Below are 18,976 nucleotides of genomic sequence, written 5' to 3'. Positions count from 1 at the left end.
AAACTGGATTGTTGTGGTTTTAAAACCCCATAATATACAGGGGGCATTTAGTCCAATGCTTGCTATACAGCAGGTATACAACAAATGAAAGCTGTTTTCACCAGAAGATTCAGAGAATGGCAAAGTTCTGAGAGGACTTTCAGGAAAAAAAGAAGGCAAGAGAAGAACTAAGGGTTTCTGGGAATTTTTTTTGTTTTTTTTTGTTTTTGAGACACAGCCTCACTCTGTCGCTGAGGCTGGAGTGCAGTGGCACAATCTCAGCTCACTGCAACCTCTGCCTCCTGGGTTCAAGCGATTCTCCTGCCTCAGTCTCCCAAGTAGCTAGGATTACAGGCATGCACCACTGCGCCCGGCTAATTTTTGTATTTTTAGTAGAGACAGGGTTTCGACATGTGGCCAGGCTGGTCTCGAACCCCTGACCTCCGGTGATCTGCCCGCCTCGGCCTCCCAAAGTGCTGGGATTACAGGCGTGAGCCACTGCGCCTGGCCCCTGGGTTTCTGGGAACTATCTGACAGGGAATCTAGAACTCTGCACAAGGGTCAGTGGCTATGGAGAACGCTGAAATTTCTCAAATGTTTGTCATTCTTCCGCACAGTCTTACTTCACTTAGACCCGCAGTTTAATCTTTTAAATAAAAAAGGCCCAAATACTTATTTAGGGAATCCCATTTTGGAAGAAAGGGAAAGAAACTAAGCAACAGGGGAAAATGGCTTAGGAGAGAACAGCTGCAATGTTTGGAGGCCAACAGGAATGAAAACAGGGACGTGAGAACGGGAGAAACCTGGAGGCCTCCTTTTGAGGACTCAGACCTGAGCAGGCTGTTCCTCCTTCCTTCCCTCCTGCTTGCAGAGGTGTGGCCCACAGCGCAAGCATCACAAACCACACCAGTGCTGAGAATGCTCTGTTCAGACTCTAGGTAGTCCCATGACCCCTACCTGGTGTAACCTGACCCAGACACCCAGTTACCAGGATGTGTAAAGGACACCTGATTCTTTCTGTGACAGTTACCCTAAACCTTGTAAGACATGACTACAAAGAGAATCCCAGTCTCTGGCTTCAGTCCATACGAGAACAAGTAAAGCCGCCTGAATCTGGGTCAGAAAGGAAAGCTGCCCTTCTGGAGCACGGGGAGAATTACTGCTTGTCTGACAATCTGTATCCACAGGGCAGTGGTTCTCAAGCCTGGCCTGGGCAGCAGAGTCACCTGGAGAGCTTTGAAAAAAACAGATGCTCCAAGCCATCCTAGACCTACTAAGTACCTCAGGAGTGGGGCCTACAAATACATAAGGTAGTTTCTAAAAGCACTACAGGTCAAGCTGGGTGTGGTGGTACACATCTGCAATCCCTGCTACTCAGGAGGCTGAGGTGGGAGGATCCTTTGAGCCCAGGAGTTCAAGACCAGCCTAGGCAACATTGTGTGATCTCATCTCAAAATAAATATATACATAAAACATAAAAGCTGTCTGATATTTTACGTGGGCAAATACAAAAAATAAAAGCACTACAAATGGTGACTGTGCTGTGAAGCCAAAGTTGAATATAATGCTTTGTGGAAGTATCTTTTTTTTTTTTTTTTGAGAGGAAGTCTTGCTCCGTTACCAAGGATAAAGTTCAAAGGCGCGATCTCGGCTCACTGCAACCTCCACCTCCTGGTTCAGGCAATTCTGCCTCAGCCTCCCGAGTAGCTGGGACTACAGGCGTGCACCACCATGCCCAGCTAATTTTTGTATTTTTAGTAGAGACAGGGTTTCACCATGATCTGCCCATGTCAGCCTCCCAAAGTGCGGGGATTACAGGCATGAGCCACCGCGCCCAGCCGAAGTATCATGTTTTGAACTAGAGGGAAATTACTGAAGTTCCACAGAAGGACATAATAGAGCTGTCTTTTTTTGTTCCTAAGTGGCATCTGCAAACAGACTGGTCTGTTCCAGCTTCTCTGGCTCTCCAAGAGGAGGGAATCAATTAGAAGGCAACTGCATTCAGCTGAACTTTCCCAGGCCTTCCTCATCACCACAGCAGAACTTAATAAAAGGTTCACTTTTTTTTTGGAAATTTAGACTTAGATTGAACTAACATTTTAGGAGCACCTGTTTTGTGGCAGGTCCTGCAGCAGATACAAACTACAAGTCCATGGGAGAGACACTACATGGTTCTCATTTGGGGTACATTCCTGGAAATGGAGGAGTGTTCATCAGAGCTGTACCAGTTCCTTACAACACAGTCCTTAGTGAGATGTCTTCCCTGACACAATGCTTTATTACCTACGATCAACATACAATTTGGAGTTTACTGATGTGTCTTCTTGACATTCTTTTCAATTTCTGTAATGCTGGATGTGGCTAGGCTGATTGCATGACCTTGAATTTATCTGAGGCTTATCCTCACCACCTGTCAAAACATCTAGCTTGATGTTTTTTTTTTTTTTTTTTTTTTTTTTTTTTTTTTTTTTTGAGACGGAACCTTAAGGCTGGAGTGCAGTGGCGCAATCTCGGCTCACTGCAACCTCCGCCTCCTGGGTTCAAGCGATTCTCCTGCCTCAGCCTCCTGAGTAGCACGGATTACAGGCGCCCACCACCAAGCCCGGCTAATTTTTTTCTATTTTTAGTAGAGATGGGGTTTCGCCACGTTGGCCAGGCTGGTCTAGAACTCGTGACCTCAGGTGATCCACCCACCTCAGCCTCCCTAAGTGCTGGGATTACAGGCGTGAGCCACTGTGCCCAGCTCTAGCCTGAATTTTAACCATTAAAGTAATACCACATTTGCCTATCCTTTGGAAAATAATCAAACTATTTGCTGGGAATCAAAGAGTTAAAAAGAAGGTAATGCACAAGAGTATGCAGGTGTTTTTTGATGGAGAGCACTACCCAGATCTTAGGTGATCACCACTATGAACTTTGTACTGTCTCCATTTTTAAAGATGATGAAACCGAGGCTCAGAGAACCTCAGTAACTTGCCAAATCCAAAGCTAGGACAAGGATTTGACCCCAAGTATTTCGATTCCCAGACCTGTGCTTTTGCTTTAGCTCCACTTCAGTGGCCCCGATAGCCCTTTTGAATGGCTACTATGTGCAGATTTAGAATGGTTGGCAACTGACATACTGTTTTTATCAACCACATGCAAAAAGCATGAATTAAGATCCAACAGAATTTTAGAAGGAGGACAGTCATAAAAGTAACGAGAAGTTGAATGACTTCTCTAAGACCACACAGCTACTAAGAGGTTGAGCCTGTATTTGACCAAATATAGATACTTGGGTCTGTATGGCACCAAAGCAGCTCTTTTTAACCAAGCCAAGATGCACATACGGTGCAGTGGAGAGAAACTCACATGAGTTTGGAATCAGAAGCCATGGATTCCAGTCCCCGTTCCAGTCACTTATTAGCGATATCACACTGGGCAAGTCCCTTGCCCTCTGGAAACAATGATCTATGACCTACTCTTTACTGACAAGTGAAGATCCAAATGGATGTAAAAGTATTCTGAAAATTTCTTCCAAAAAATAATAATAATAGTAAGAACTCAGGCAGGTCAGTCAGTCAGACATAGGTTTAAATTCTGACTCTGTCACTGGCTGTGTGACCTTGGACGAGTGATTTTACCTCTTCTGCCTCAGTTTTCATCTGCAAAATGGGGATAAATCAAGTAACTACACCAAAACATTGTTGTGACAATTAAATGAGAGCATCCATTTACACAAGGGATTGCCTGACACAATATTCGATCAATACACATCAGCCATGAATACCCTGATAATTGCCTCTCGGGTCTTCAGCTACCTTCAAGTACGGTCTTTCTGAGCTACCCAAAGCGCCCTGGCCTTCGGCTTCGGCTTGCTATTCTCTGCTCCCTTCCTCGGACCCTGTCCCTCTCTTCCCAGTCCGCAGCTCGTCTTAAAGCCCTCCAGAAACCCCAGTCCCCTTCCCCGGTTTCGGCGCCGTCTCTTACTCGACGACCTTGGCTGGATCCCCGTGGTGCCCATAGACAAGCGCCCGGACCCGGGCAGTCTCGGCGGACGCGGAGTAGGAGGAGGCGGCAGGTCCATGACAGCCAGAAGCTGGGAGCAGCCGCCGCCACTGCCGGGCGGGGGTTCGCACCCGCCACACGGTACCGCAGACCCACATGCTCCCTCCAAGCAACACAGAGCCTGACGCCCCCAGCTACGTCATCTTCCAGCGACCGCGCGCCTGCGCCGCGCCCCGCCCCTGCCCCGCCGGGTGACCACGCCCCCACGCTCCCTTTGAAGGGCGTTTCCTTCCTCCGCTGCCCACGTGGTGGCGCCTGGCTGGACTGCGTGTGGGTCCCGGAGGGACCCGCGGGTGCGGAGCTTGCGAGGCCGCTAAAGCTGTTGTCTCAACAAGGAGAGTCTGGGGCTGGTCCAAAGTCGTGTCTACAGTTCGGTGTTTGATTTGGAGGAAATCATTTACTCTCTCTGGCCTCAGTTTACCCTTCACATAATATATTGAGTGCTCACCGAGCCAGGCTCTTTAACGTATTATCTCATTTAATCTCCACTACCATGTAACGGCATAGGGAGGCAAAGCTTACTTCCCTATCCTGAGGAGAGTACACGAAAGCTGCTGTGGAGGCAGGAGTATGGGGCTTGGAGTCAGAAAACTTAGGTTCAAATCCTAGCCCTGCCACTTCCTAGCTTGGCCACCCTGGGCAAGTGAAACTCTGAATTTGTTTTCTCATTGGTACAATGGGGATAATATGCCTCCTTCCAGATTGTTGTGAGGATTGGATGAAATAATAGAGGGACGTTATTGTGGGTGGGAGAACGCATTGTAAAAAACTCTGTTGAGATACAAGACAGGACTCACAAGGAGAAGGGCCCTCTCTCAAAATGCTCACAGTGTAAAAAGGGATTAAGTGGAACACTGGAAATGCTTGTAAAAAGGTGTAGCCCTATGAAGGATCTAGTCTTATTTTTGGTGTAGGGAAGACATGAACATTACTAAAACCCCAGATGAGCTGTGGCTTGTGCCAGAGTGCAATGCTGTAGTCTGAAGAGAGGTGCTCTGAGATGGGGTGGGGTGAGGGCTCTTGGAGGAGGTGCTGTTAGAGCCAGCCCTGTGATTCAAAATCTTCTGTGTGCATAAAAATAATCCGAGGTCCCATCTTAGACCTACTGAATTAGAATCTTGCGGATGGGGGTTCCAGGAATCTACATCCTTACAAGCTCCCAAGAATATTCTGATGCAGGTGTCCCAGGAAACAGGTTTTAAGATACTGAGCCAGGGCTTTGAAGGATAAGGAAGAGTTCCTTTCTCTGGATTTTATTGACTTGAAGCTTGCCATCTCCAAGCCTTTCCTCTGAGGAAGAGAGCACAGCAAAGTACCGTGAGCTAGATTTGGACAAACCTGGCTTTATGTCCTAGCTCTGCCATTTTCCAGCCATTTGATTTTGGACAAGTCACCAGGCCTCTCTGTGTCTTCATTTCCTTATTCTTAAAATGGAAGGAATACTAATTATCTGTTTCAAGGTTGTTGTGAGGGTCAAGTGAGCTATTATCCACTTGAAGCATTTAGTACAATGCTTGGCACATGGAAGCATTTGATAAATATTATCGGGGGTTATTGTGATTAAATGAGAAATATCCCACATAAAACCCTCAGACTAGGGTCTGGCTCATAGTACGTGCTCACTAAATGTCTGTACTTGTTTTTGTTATTAGAGAAAGTTGGTGTCCCACGGTGGGGGAAAGGCTTGGCCCCACATTTATGTGCCAGCACACACACGATGACCAGTCCTGCTTACCCTTTTCCGCAGTGACACATACGCCTACTTGAACTGGGAAGTACAGCGTAACCTTCTGTTGTAAGACTCCCTCGGTGACATTGAGATGTCGACATTCTCTTCTTCACCAGATTGGCTCCTCTGAATTTCTGGGGAGCCCAGTCAGGAAGCCTGAAGAATCATCCAGCAAGTCCTCTTCCTTGAGGCTGGACTTTAGCCTCCTGTGCATCCCAGTAGCCCTCACTTTTAGTCTAGGCCATCTGGGTTCTCGCAGGGGCATAGTTTGAGAACTACTGACTGAGGGGTTCAAGTCTAATTTCCCGGCCTTGCATTCAATATTCTTTGCACTCTGACTCCCACGCTGCGTTTCCAGCTGCATCTTCTCCTGTTGGACCGTGCATAGCCTGTGATCCAGCTGCATCTGATACCCGTCTTCCCCAGTGTGTCTTGTGCCTTTATTCAGGCCACTCCTTCTGCCTGAAATGCTGTTCCCTGCCTCGGAAACTCCAGGTTCAGATGTCATTTCTTTGATGTTTCACAACTCCCAGGTCATCTGCTGCTGCCTTTGTGTTTTCTCTGGAGCTGTGTTATGGCCTTTAGTAATCGTCTCTTATTTATTCCCCTCCAGGCAAGAGTGGAGCCATGTTTGGTTTATCTCCATGACACTAGCACCCGATATGAGCCTGGCACAGGGTAGGTGTCATAAATATTCCATGAGTTGCAGGTAATTGAATTTCCTCATGGCCTGGAACTGTCTGTGGTGCCATCTCCTTTTCCCTAGATTTGGGCCGGTCACTCTAGGCCAGGAATTTCCTTTTTCCTTCTTCTCTCAAGGATTATAGAAGTTTGTGGTCTTTTTTTTTTTTGAGACAGAGTTTTGCTCGTCGCCCAGGCTGGAGTGCAATGGCGCGATCTCGGCTCACCGCAACCTCCACCTCCCAGGTTCAAGCAATTCTCCTGCCTCAGCCTCCTGAGTAGCTGGGATTACAGGTGCCTGCAACTACGTCTGGCTAATTTTTGTATTTTTTTTTTTTTCAGTAGAGACAGAGTTTCACCATGTTAGTCAGGCTGGTCTCAAACTCCTGACCTCACCTCTGCCTCCCAAAATGCTGGGATTACAGGTGTGAACCACTGTGCCTGGCTGAAGTTTGTGGTCTTTTTAAAGTAAAGCAGAATGTCCTCTTCTCACCTGTCTACCTGTTGCTTGTGTTCTCTTTCTCCCTCCCTTATAGTCTCTGCCATCTTCCCCTGCACAAAGAGCAAAGGGATGTGAAATCAGTCAGACCTGGGTTCAAATCTAGGCCCGCCCTCTATTTACTAGCTGTGTCACCTTGGGCAAGTGTCATTATGCCCTCTGAACCTCAGTTTCCACACCCGTAAAATGGGATCACTGGTAAAACTCCTGTTTTCAGGCTCCCTCAAGAGCCCTCTGCAAACAGCAGCCTTGGTTGTTTCTTCTGTTCACTGGTTTTCTCTCCTTGAGTTTCCTTTCCTGGGTGGGCCTCTCTGGCTCCTCTCTGCTCCAGCGTCTATCTTAGTTTCTTCCCTAAGGTTTCCCCTTGGTTTCTTCTTGCTTCTGCCTCCCTCTCCCTGTTTAATTATCTGTGTCTGATTCTTGCCTGGTCTGTGTCTTTCGGTCCCTTTCCTAACTCAGCGTGGAGCTCATCAGCTCTCACAAGAGAGGAGACCAAGAGCCCAGGAGCTCTCAGCTCAGCGATACCTGCTCCAGCCCCAGGGCAGCTTCAAGGTGTGCCCATCTCAGCATGAAGCCAGCTAGGAGAGGGGGCAGGGCACAGGGAGGGCCTACATATACCTTGAACTCCTACGCTCTGTTCAGTGTCACTGCTCAGCGGTCAGACCCATCTGCCCATGGCTTTCCCTACTTCAGCAGCCTTTATAGATGGAGCTGTTAAAAAAACAACAACAAAAAAAACAGAGATCAGAACTTATTACTCCTTATTACCTCTGCTTAATTACTCCACTTCAGTGGCCTCCCATTACTCTTAGGGTTGAACCTCAAGCCCCTTCCTTGCTCATCGTTTCTTGCCTGACCTACAGACCCTGCTGACTTGTCTAGCTGCCCCCGACTCACTCCATGCCAGCTGCCCAGCTTCCTTGCAGCTGCTTGTATCCACCAGCTCCTGCCTTTGCACAGGCTGTCCCCTCTCACTGCAGTGTTCCTCTCCACTGATTTGCATGAGGTAGGCTCCTTCTCATACTTCAGGTCTCAGTTCAAATGTCACCATGTCACTTCTACAGCAAAGCCCTCTTGGATCACTTATCTAAAGGAGATGCCCCTTCCCTATCTTCTTTATCATTGTACTCCCTCGTTTCCTTTAGCGTGCATATCTTAGATGGTAATGATATATTTACGTACATGTTTGCTGTTGGGCTCTCCTACTAGAATGTAAGCTTCATGAAGGCTAGGACCATTTCCCTTTCATTCATTCCATCCAGTCAGTATTTATTGACCATCAGTTACATGCCAGAGGCCGGGCGCGGTGGCTCACGCCTGTAATCCCTGCACTTTGGGAGGCTGAGGCAGGTGGATCATCTGAGGTCAGGAGTTCCAGTCCAGCCTGGCCAACATGGTGAAACCCTGTCTGTACTAAAAATACAAAAATTAGCCGGGTGTGGTGGTGGGCGCCTATAATCCCAGTTACTTGGGAGGCTGAGGCAGGAGAATTGTTGGCGCCTGGGAGGCAGAGGTTGCAATGAGCCAAGACTGCACCACTGCACTCCAGCCTGGGCAACAAGAGTGAAACTCCATCTCGAAATAAAGAAAAGAAAAGAAAAGAAAAGACAATATAAAATAAAATAAAATAAAATAAAATAAAATAAAATACATGCCAGATACTGGGCACTGAAATACAAGATGAGTCTTTTCCCAAGGGAGCCCATTTCTAGAGGTGGAGACAGCTAATGAACTCATCATATAGCCTGCACTCTGTTTGAAATTGCAATTCCCCTTCCCTTCCCTGTCCCCCCCACCACCCCCAAATTTCCTGGTGTATGAGACAGTGATAAGGGACGTACACCAGAGGGTTTGCTTTCTTGTTTTTGTTTTTTTGGTTGTTTACTGTTCTTGTCTTCCCACTGGAATGTAAGGTCCATGAGAGTAGGGAATTTTTGTCTGTTTTATATCTCTACCCTGGCCTATAGTAATTGTTGAATAAGTGAATAGAACCCAGTACATATTTTTTGAATGAATAGGTGTCCGGATGGGAGGAAGGTCTCAGTCCCTATTCAATTCAAACCAAACAACTTTGATTCAAATCTCGGTGCTGTCAAATACTGTTGCATAACAGTATTTATGCAGTATAATTGCTGCATACCTAATATATGATGATTCAATGAGTCCATGTGGGTAAAACACATAGAAGGTACCTGGTCTTACATAGTAATGAGCAACGAGTTTGCAGATCATAGTGCAAGGGCTCGTTCTGGGTAGAGGCCCAAATATATTTAACCCGTGTAGCCAGAAGGTAGAGTAGGGCTAGTGAGGGAGGTAGACTTGCACGTCATGAAATGAAAAACTTTCTAAAAGCCGGCGTTTCCAAAGCCCCAACAACCGCTCTTGGCCAGGTGATGAGCGCCCTGTTCCTGGAGGTATGTAGAACACGCATGTGAAGGCGCCCAGGTACAAGGGATTCAGGCATCGGATGGGACAGAGGCCGGGTGTCCCTGGGTCACTGTCCCTGAGAGCGCTGTACGGGAGCTAGGCGTGGGCCATGAGCGTGCTCGCCTGGCAGTGTTGGTGCCCGGTCCGTGGAGACGTCCGTGGGCGTCCAGGTCCAGCCGCGGGGCCTCATGGCGGGGAGGATGCGGGAGCGGGGGAGGGGCGCGCCAGGGCTAAGCGGGCGGCCGGACCCGCTGCAGCACCCGCCGTGGCCAGCAGGGAGCGCCGCGAGACCGCCGAACCCGCGGCCGGGCCTGACGTCAGCGCCCCGCTTGCTCCGGCTCCCGCTCTGGACTCGGCGCCAGTCCCGCTCCGCGCCGCGCCGCTCCGCTCCGGCTGGGGCTCCGGCTCGCCTCGGGCTGGGCTCGGGCTCCGGCGGCGGCGTCCCCCGCTCGGGGCCCCGGGACGGGCGGCGGCGCTCCAACCATGGCCCGTGCCCAGGCGCTCGTGCTGGCGCTCACCTTCCAGCTCTGCGCGCCGGAGACCGAGACTCCGGCAGGTAAGCGCGCGGCGGCCGGACCGAGCCTGCCCCGCCGAGCCCCGGGGCCCGTGGCGTAGCTCAGAAGAAAGTGTGAGTGTTGAGTGACCGGGCGTTACGAGCGTGCTCCCTGTGTGTGTCTGAGCGTAGGAGGGCGATTGTGTGCTCGCGGTGTTGCGTGACTGCGAATGTTGTGTGTCCGTGAGTTCTGTGCGCAAGAAAAGGTGATGTGTATCTGCGAGTATGTTGGGGGTGAATGTTGTGTGCATCGAGGCATTGGGTGTGCGCAGAGTGTCTTGTGGGTCTGCCAGTGTGTAGTGTTTGTGTGGCCAAGTGGGTTGTGTGTGCATCTGAGTTTGGTTGTGTTGCGGAGTTGTATCTGCTCATGTGTTGCATTTGTTTGCATTTTGCATGCCTGGCCGGGAGTGCTGTTTGTTTTGTGTCTGAGAATGGGTTGTGTGTTTGTGTTATGCCTGTGGCCGGGGGTGCTCTCTGGATCCCGCCTGAGTGTGGATCCGGGAACGCGTGTGTGGCGTGTGTGCTTTTGAGATCCGTGTACATGTGTGAAGGCGTGGGAACGGGTCCGGAACGTGTGTGTCCGCGCGCTGTGTACGTGTGGGGAGTGTCTGGGGTATGTGGTGTGTGCCGCCGGGGGCCGCGTGGGTCCGAGTGAATGCCAAGTGTGCCGGGAATGCGTGTGTGGGAGCGAGTCTGGAACGGATGTGAGTGTGTGCGAATGTGTCCGTGTGTGCTGGCTGCGCGTCCAGGAATGTTGCGAGTGTGGAGCGCGCCTGGGCCGCGGCTGCGAGTGTGCCCTGGGCCCGGGGCCGCCCGAGGGGGCGGTGGCAGGACGTGTGTGCGCGCGTGTGCGTGTGCGCGAGTGTGTGGCGCGCTGGGCCGGAACAAGTTGTCGCGGCGGCGCCCCCTGGGCTGCCCGGGTCCGGCAGGGCCCGAGGCTCAGGGGAGGACCGGGCCCCGCGGCCGCCGCCTCGGGCATGTCGGATTGTTTGTTGTTTCGCAAGTTCCGCGCGGCGCTGGCGGGCGGCTGATCCGAGGCGGCGCCGGGGCTGCGGGGCGCCCGGGCCAGCGGGGGCCCAGCGAGGGGCCGGCGGGCGGGGAGGGGAGGGCCGGGCCGCGGCTGCGTCCCCGGGCGGCCGGGCGGGGGCTGTCCCCGGGCTGGGCTGCGACGTCGGGGCGCGGGCAGGGCCTGGCTGGCCGCCGGGGGACGGCGCCCCCTCCCTTGGCGCGCAGGACGCGCGGGGGACACTCCCTCGGTGGAGCCCGCAACTTTGTGCGGCCTCCCGGCCGGCCGGGACCGCCAGGTGTGAGCGTGAGCCTGAGTGTGAGTGTGAGTGTGAGCGTGAGTGTGAGCGTTAGCGTGAGTGTGAGCGTGAGTGTGAGCGTGAGTGTGAGCGTGTGGCTCCGCGCCTGTCTGCGGTGTGGTCGCGTTCTCCGGGTGTGTTTCGGGGTCTGGGGTCTTGGTGTGCGTGCGCGTGTGTGTGTTCGCGCAGCTGAGTGTCTGTATACGGAGCCGGTGTTTGTGTGTCCGTGTGCTCGTCGGAGTGTGGACGGTGTGTCGGGTGTGTGTGTGCCTGCGCGTGTCCCACATCCCACCCTGAGGCCTGGGATCCTAGACCGCCGCCCCTTCCCGCGGAGTTTCGGGGCGCTGCTCCCGGTGACCTCCCCGCCCTCGCCACCGCCGGGGCTGCTGCGCGGGCTCCGGGTACCCGGGAGACGCCCGGGGCGGGATCCGAGCCGACTCACGTGCCGGAGCGGAGCCGCTTCCTCACGGTCGCCCGCCGCAGACGACTGACCTCCCCGGCATCGCGTTCGCGGCCCTCCTGCGGGCTCCGGTGTCTCGGGCCGGAACTCCCGTGGCTCCCGCGTTCGCGCCGGCCACTGGCCAGCGCTCGGGCCTCGCCCTGCAGCTCCGGGGCCATAGGGCACAGCTTTGGCTTTGACCTCCCCGTTCCCCGAAAGGACGCCGAAGGCGACCTCCCACCTCATCCTCCCCAACTTCTCCCCCATGTCCTGCAGCAACTTTGCCTCCCCCTCCCACCGTGAAATCAAACCCGCGGGGTTCTGTATGCGCCCCACCCCCGCTCTTACCACCATCGCTTTGATTTCAAGAACACTAACAAGCCCCAAGCCCTGCCAGCAGGAGGACTGTCAGGAACTGAAGCTTGGGAGTGAGGCCTAGAGCAGGTTACTCCCATTCTTGATGCCTCAGTTTCCTCCTCTGCCTCATAGCCATCATGATAATGGTGTATGGCACTTTTGGTAGATACCAAGTACCTTGTAAAGTAAGGCTCTGTCTGTGAGTGCCAGGGAACAAAAAATGGATTTGAGAGTTGTTGCAAAGCCCCAGAAGCTGTGATTTGAAGCTGGGGGATCCGGGTTCAAATTCTGCCTCTGCTACTTGCTGTCCATGTGACCTCTGGCGAATCACTTCACTTCTAAAGTTCCTGGCCCCCTTTGTTACTCTTAGAGATGAACTCCGAAGCCCAAGTAGAATAGATGTGATATCCCCTTGTCCCCAGTCTGGACAGAGTCAGCCCAGCTCCCTCAATGCCTCCGGAGCTTCCAGGTAGGGGGGGTGTGTGATGCCTTCTCAGCCTTGCAAACCTGGTAGTTATTTATTCTGCTGTGTTCTTGCTATTTTGTCCCTTTGGTCGCAGGAGTTGTGGACGGCAGGAATGAGGGAGCGGCTGCCCAGTGGTTTCAGGTTGGGCAATAAAGGCTTGTCTGGGCATCCCTCCCTTTTCCCTGGGGCTGGGGGAGGGGACTCAGCAGGAAGTCCTTAGCAGGAAGGACTTAGTGGCCGGGGTGGGGACGCTAAGCTCCTGGACAGCCTGCTGCCCAGCTCTGGTGTCAGAAAAAACCTAGGGCAAGCATTGTGCTTGATGGAGACACCCATCCTTCCATGATTTTCATCAGCTAAGCTGGGCATATAGAGTGGCCTTTCCATGCAGGACTGGGTTAGCCAGAGTTGCAAGGGGTACCTTGTGCTCCTCCTTCCTCCCGCTCCCCCCTTTTCCTAGTTGCCCCCCTGCATTCTGGAACGTCCTGTCTGCCCTCTCAGAGACTCTTTCATCTGTCTCCTTCTGTCCATCCTCAGCTATCTTTCACCTGCAGGAAGGCTCCAGCCGCCTCCTTCCCTCTTTCCCTCATGGTGCCAGGGATCTTTGTAAAACACATTTTAACTCAAAGGGTTTAAAACCCTTTGAAGGCTCCCCATTGTCTTCAGGGCGAGGTCCTTATCCCTTGGCCCTGTTGCTGGCTCTAGCGCCTGCCCGCCTGTCCAGCTGCATCTTGTTTTGTGTCACTGCCCCTTACATCCTATGATCTGGCCAGCCTGACCTTCTTACCAAAGACCCAAATGCCCACAGCCTGCCGTCTCCTCTCTGGGCCTTTGGGTAAGCCGTGCTTTCTCCTCAGAACTTTCTAACTCCACTTCTTCGCTGGTGAACTCCTGCAACTTGATCGGCTCTCAGCTCTAAGCATCTCCACTCCCTGAAGCCTTCCTTGGTGATGCCCTGTCCTAGCCTAGGAAGTGGGGGGTGGGGGTCAATTGGATTTTTACATAGCATTGTAATTATTGTAATTACAGTTTATTAGTGCTGTCTCCCTTACCAGACTGAGAGCTGAGGACAGAGACTGGGTTTTTAGTTTACTTTTGAATCTTAGTGCCAGGTACAAGGCCTGGCCCACCGGGTCTGAATAAATATATATGGCCTCAAAGAATAAAGTTTAAGGGGGTCAAGTTCAGAGGTGGAGATGCCAGATGGGGGCGCACTGATTCCACTGAAGGTAGAGATTGAAGAACCAGGTTTCCCTCCAGGAATCTGGAAAATTCCTGGAGGGTGGGGGATGGTGTTATGTTGTGAAAAGGCCATGTTGAGAGTGTCATCTGGGAGCTTTGAGTTGGGGAGGTTAAGTCCCTGGCAAGAGACTGAAGGGAATGGGCCTCCTGCCATCCCCTCCCCCAGGCTCCGACCCCACCCCCGGCAGCTGGCAGGGCCCTTCCAGCCCCGAGTCTCAGCCTTTTGTGATGGGGCCTGGCAGTTGGTGAGACATTGAGTCTCAACGGTCTGTGTGAGTGGCTGGGGAGGAGGGAGGGAGCCCGCAGGGCCCTGTGTTAGGAGAGGGAGGGAAGCTTCCTGGAAGACCCTCCTTCAGTCCTCAGTCCTAGATCTTAGGGTGGGCAGGTGGGGTCACAGCCTCTGTTCTGACCACTTGTGCACTGGAGGGAAGGGAGGAGAACTGTGTCCCGTGGTGGCCCTGGCAGATGGGGTTGGGGAGGCTGGCCGAGGTGTATGCAGATGTGACTCCAGCATCTGGGCAGTCAGAGTGCGGGGTGTGTAGGGATTGTAACTAGGGGCATGGACACATGTGACCTGTTAGGGTGTCTAGCCATCTGGTTATCGTGTGGTGTGGCAGGATCTGAGTTTGGAGTAGGGAGGTAACCAGCTGTTTTGACCCCTGGGGAGCCTGGTGCTAAGGGTGTCTGGCTATCCAAGTATCACATTCCTGGAGTTGGGTGCAGAGCTATTTGGATGGGTGGTATCTGGGTATCTAGATGTGGACATCCCAGTACCAGCATGTGGGAGGATCAGGGTGTGCAGACAGAGGCTATCCCAGCATCCCTGGGTCTGGAGGTGGGTGTATCCATGTGTCTGGGAGTCCTCAGGTTAGTGGGTATTTATAAGTGGGGAGTGTCTCTGTGTTGTGTCCAGGTATGGGGCTGGCCAGGTGCCTGAGTGTCTGGTTGTAGGGGTCCCCAAGTGTCCGGGTATCTGAGGGTGGGGGTGTCTGTGTATGAAACAACAGGGACACAGTCATTGAAGTATCCAGTTGTTAGTGATTCTGGGTGTGGGGTGCCATGTGTCTTTTTTTTCCTTCTTATTTTTTTTTGAGATGGAGTCTCACTCTGTCGCCCAGGCTGTAGTGCAGTGGCGCAATCTCGGCTCATTGCAACCTCCGCCTCCTGGGTTCAAGTGATTCTCCTGCCTCAGCCTCCTGAGTAGCTGGGATTACAGGTGCACGCCACCATGCCTGGCTAATTTTTGTATTTTTAGTAGAGACTGGGTTTCACCGTGTTGGTCAGGCTGGTCTTGAACTCCTAACATTGTGATCTGCCTGCCTTGGCCTTCCAGAGTGCTGAGATTACAGGTGTGAACCACAGCGCACAGCTTTTTCTTCTTTTTTTTTTGAGATGGAGTCTCGCTTTGTCACCCAGGCTGGAGTGCAATGGCACGATCTCAGCTCACTGCAACCTTTGCCTCCTGGGTTCAAGCGATTCTTCTGCCTCAGCCTCCCGAGTAGCTGGGATTACAGGCACCCGCCACCATGCCTGGCTAATTTTTGTATTTTTAGTAGAGATGGGGTTTCACCATGTTGGCCAGGCTGGTCTCCTGACTTCAGGTGATCCACCTGCTTCGGCCTCCCAAAGTATTGGGATTACAGGTGTGAGCCACTGCCGCCTGGCCTCATGTGTCTATTTGTATGTTTAGATGTGGAGGTGCCCTTGTGACCTGTGGTGGTGGCCATGTATCCAGGATGTGTCCACGAGGGGTGTGGACGTGTTGGGTGGGAATGTCCTCGTGGCTGTACCCAACTCAACCTCTGGTAGCCTCTTCGCTGGGACTTGCCTCCTGATCACTCTTCCGACTCCAAAGCCAGAAGCCTCGGAAGGGGCCCCGATAGTTCTGTTTTTCAACGGTCAGCCTAGAGCTGCATTATCTAATAGAACATTCTGTGGTGATGGAAATTGTCCTCTACCTGCATTCTCCAATACAGTGGCTCCTGAGTCATATATGGGTATTATGTTTAAATTAATTAAAGTAAAAATTCAATCCCTCAGTTGCACTAGTCAGATTTCAAGACTCCTCAAGAGTCACATGTTGCTAGTGGCTCTCATTGTACTGGTTAATGCAGGCAGAGAACATTTCCATCCTCTCAGAAAGTTCTGGTCTAGAGGCATGAGGTGGCCTGCAGCACCTTCAGTGAGGCCTGGGCATCTCTGGGAGGGGAACTGGTCTGGATGGACTGTGATTCAGTGGCTGTTGACGAAGGTTTTGTTCAATCCAGGCCCCTTCTCTGCAGCCTTATTAGATCTTGCCTGGACGATTGCAGTAGCCTGGTAGCCTTCTTGGCCTCTACTCTGCCTGCTGTCACGCTCTCGGTTTCTTTTTTTTTTTGAGATGGAGTCTCGCTCTGTCCCCCAGGCTGGAGTGCAGGGGCACCATCTTGGCTCACTGCAACCTCTGCCTCCTGGGTTCAAGCAATTCTTCAGCCTCAGCCTCCCAAGTAGCTGGGACTACAGGTGCCCGCCACCACGCTCGGCTGATTTTTTGTATTTGTAGTAGAGATGGGGGTTTCACTGTGTTAGCCAGGATGGTCTCAATCTCCTGACCTCGTGACCTGCCTGCCTCGGCCTCCCAAAGTGCTGGGATTACAGGCGTGAGCCACCGCGCCCGGCCAGGCTTTCGGTTTCTAATGCTTCTACCATCCTGTGGCCGGAATAAGCTTCTAAGGCAGACATAGGATGCTGCCACTCCTTTGTCCCAAGCTGAAGGCTCCCCAGAACTCACGGGACAAAACCCAAACCCAAGCATAGCAGATGAGGCCCTGTGTGACCAGCCCTTTCTTTCTGAAGCAGCTTCACGTGATCCCTTTCTTCCCTGACCCCACTCCTGCCTATCCGCTGTCTGCTCCAAATCACCAGGCAAATTGCTGATCCAGGAGCCTGCCATGCCTGTTCACACCTCTCTACCTTTGCACACACTGTGCCCTTCCCCACTTCTTACCTCGCGGTGGGGGTGGGGGATCTACCTACTTGTTTAGCCTTCACAGTTCAGCTCCATTGCCACTGATGCAGCGAAGCCTTCCCAGCCCTCTCCCAGTGCAGTTGGTCGAATTTCTCCCATATGGACATCTGACAATGTGCCGCGGTTTTCCGTCTCCTTTTTCTACTAGGCTGGGAGCGCCCAGGGGCTGAGCTATGTCTTTGTCATCTGTGGTCCCCAGGGCCTATACGTGGCAGATGCCCACTGAGTGGCTGCATCTCGATGCCTCTGGGTGCACAGGGAAGGCTTGGAGGGGTGAAGGCGGGAGCTGGGGCTCTGCAGCACAGTCATGGGTGGGCTGGCTATGCCTCCTCCTCTGGCTCTGGGTAGGGGGCTGCCATTGCCTGCAGAATGACTGTGGGAGGACCCCTGAGGGGGACAGCTCAGAAGATGCTGCTTCCAGGTGACGCAGGAGGTCTTGGGCAGATTCCCAGGATGCAAACCACGGGACCTTTTGATGACTCAGAAGGGACAAGGAGAAAGGGGGCTTGGAGGGCCACTGAGGCTTGGGAGTTTGAGGGCAGAAGCTGGGGAGAAAGATTGAGATGGGGCTGTTAGGAAGGGGAGATGCTGAGGATATTTGACAGGGCAAGATTAAAGCTGGGGCTGGGGTGACAGCTCAGCCCCCGGGGGCTCCCAGCCTGGTGGAAAAAGGAGATGGAAAACTGCAGCACATCGTCAGACGTCCACTATGGTGGGTGACAGCTGGGGCCTGGGGGACCACTGGTGGATAGAAGATAACTGGTGGGAAAGACATACCTTGGGGATGGGACAGCTGACAGTGAAGGGACAGGCGGTATGGGGGGAAGAACTGAGGGTTGGGGGACAGGTGGATGATAGAGAGAACAGGGAGCTGTGGGACAGCTGGAGATAAGAGGTGACAACTGGGAGGTATCAGAAACCTGGTGGATAGGACCAGTGAGTCTCAGCTGAGTGGGGAATACATTGCTCAGAATGTGTATGTATGTATGTTTACAGGGGCGTGCATGTGGACTTGCGGCTGTGCATGCGTGTTAATATGTGTTTGTCTAGCGTGTGGTGGTTAAGAGCATGGGTTCAGGGCCCAGACCATCTGGGTTCTAATCCCAAGCCCACCACTTCTAGCTATGTGATACTTTGGCAAGTTACTGACCTCTCTGGGCCCTTAGTGTTCTCATTTGTGGAATGGGAGTAATAATAGAACACACTGCATGCGTTTGTCCTGAGGATATGTTTTATGGTTATGATTATGTAGGTTAGAGCAGGTCCTGAACATAGTAAGCACGGCGTGAGTGTCCACTGTCACGATGTGTGTATGTGCGTGTGTGCGGGCATCCTGTGTGCCCAGAAAAGTTTGTTCTTGGTTTCTGATGAAGTCCAGGCCTGGGAGGGAGTAATAGTGATGGGGATGGGGGTGGCGGTTGGGGAGTGGCTCTTCTCTGACATCCTAACCTCTTGTTCATCCTACTTCCTGCCCACCCTGTCCCAGGGCCTAATCCAATAATAGGTCTTTCTCTCTATCTCTCCTCTGTCCTGCCCTGGGCTGGGGGCCGGGGGCTGTACTTTAATTGTCCGAAAGCTTTACCAGCAGAATTGGAATTCATTGTTTTCCTGCCAGCATGCTGGGGCTCTGCTCAGTTATAATACCTGGACAATGTGCTCGATTCTAGATGGCCTATCCTGTAGGTGGCAGTGGCTTCATCCTTTGCCCTTGGAGAGTCACTGGGGTGGAAGATGTTGGAGGGAGGGAGACAAGCCAGATGAGATTTCGGCCCCCAACCTGCGGGGTGAGTCAGTGTGGCCGGGCAGAGCTGTAGGTAGAGGGTTTTCCAGGGATCTGAGCTCCCCTCTCCTCCAGTGCATCACAGGGAGGCATCACGACCCTCCCAGCAACACTGTTGCAGTGTGCCAGGCTCTGGACCGCTCTGGATGTGTGCTATCTGGGGTTCCTGGGTCCAGCCTCCTCGCACAGCCCTGTGTCTCAGCCCTCTGCTTCACTGGGATTGCTGCTGCATTGCATCGAGGGTGTGGGTTCTCCTGAGTTTCTGCATGCCCTGCCTCTGCAATGTCCCATTGGACCGTGCCTCCATCCTGCCATGGTCCTGCCGTGTGTGTGTCTTTGCTGCTCTTGTATACTGTGTCACTCTGCTGGATGTCATTGTTGCATTGGGAAGGTGGATTCTGGGCGGAGCCCCTCACACTGCACCACTAAGATCGACACATGGTTTCCTGTGGCCACATTGCGTGTTTGT

General features: G+C 52.7%; 2 protein-coding genes across 23 annotated transcripts in view; one reads left to right on the top strand and one right to left on the bottom strand.

The window, feature by feature from the left end:
• The window catches only part of MECR (mitochondrial trans-2-enoyl-CoA reductase), a 39,582-nt gene extending 35,393 nt beyond the window's left edge, over positions 1-4,189 (bottom strand). For 8 of the 12 annotated variants that reach the window (XR_010118877.1, XR_010118876.1, XM_055261344.2 and 5 more), the window contains exon 1: positions 3,949-4,165. Coding sequence is in view for 9 of the 12 variants with exons in the window: in XM_055261344.2 (XP_055117319.1) it covers positions 3,949-4,124 (176 nt within the window). In the remaining 3 variants the exon portion in view is untranslated. Of the gene's footprint in view, positions 1-3,948 lie in introns of all 12 variants that reach the window. The other 4 variants (XR_010118878.1, XM_063631504.1, XM_055261348.2 and 1 more) reach the window with 3 other exon arrangements.
• Positions 4,190-9,714: 5,525 nt separating this feature from the next.
• Positions 9,715-18,976, top strand: part of PTPRU (protein tyrosine phosphatase receptor type U) — a 92,988-nt gene continuing 83,726 nt past the window's right edge. For 4 of the 11 annotated variants that reach the window (XM_055261269.2, XM_055261268.2, XM_055261267.2 and 1 more), the window contains exon 1: positions 9,723-9,918. In XM_055261269.2, coding sequence (XP_055117244.1) covers positions 9,846-9,918 — 73 coding nt within the window. In that variant the 5' untranslated portion in view covers positions 9,723-9,845. Of the gene's footprint in view, positions 9,919-18,976 lie in introns of all 11 variants that reach the window. The other 7 variants (XM_063631378.1, XM_063631377.1, XM_063631376.1 and 4 more) reach the window with 3 other exon arrangements.

Source organism: Symphalangus syndactylus, chromosome 22, assembly GCF_028878055.3.
Source record: "Symphalangus syndactylus isolate Jambi chromosome 22, NHGRI_mSymSyn1-v2.1_pri, whole genome shotgun sequence".
In the NCBI taxonomy this organism is placed as follows: Eukaryota; Metazoa; Chordata; class Mammalia; order Primates; family Hylobatidae; genus Symphalangus; species Symphalangus syndactylus.
Note: the sequence above shows the minus strand (reverse complement) of the source record. Positions and strands in the feature narration are given on the sequence as shown.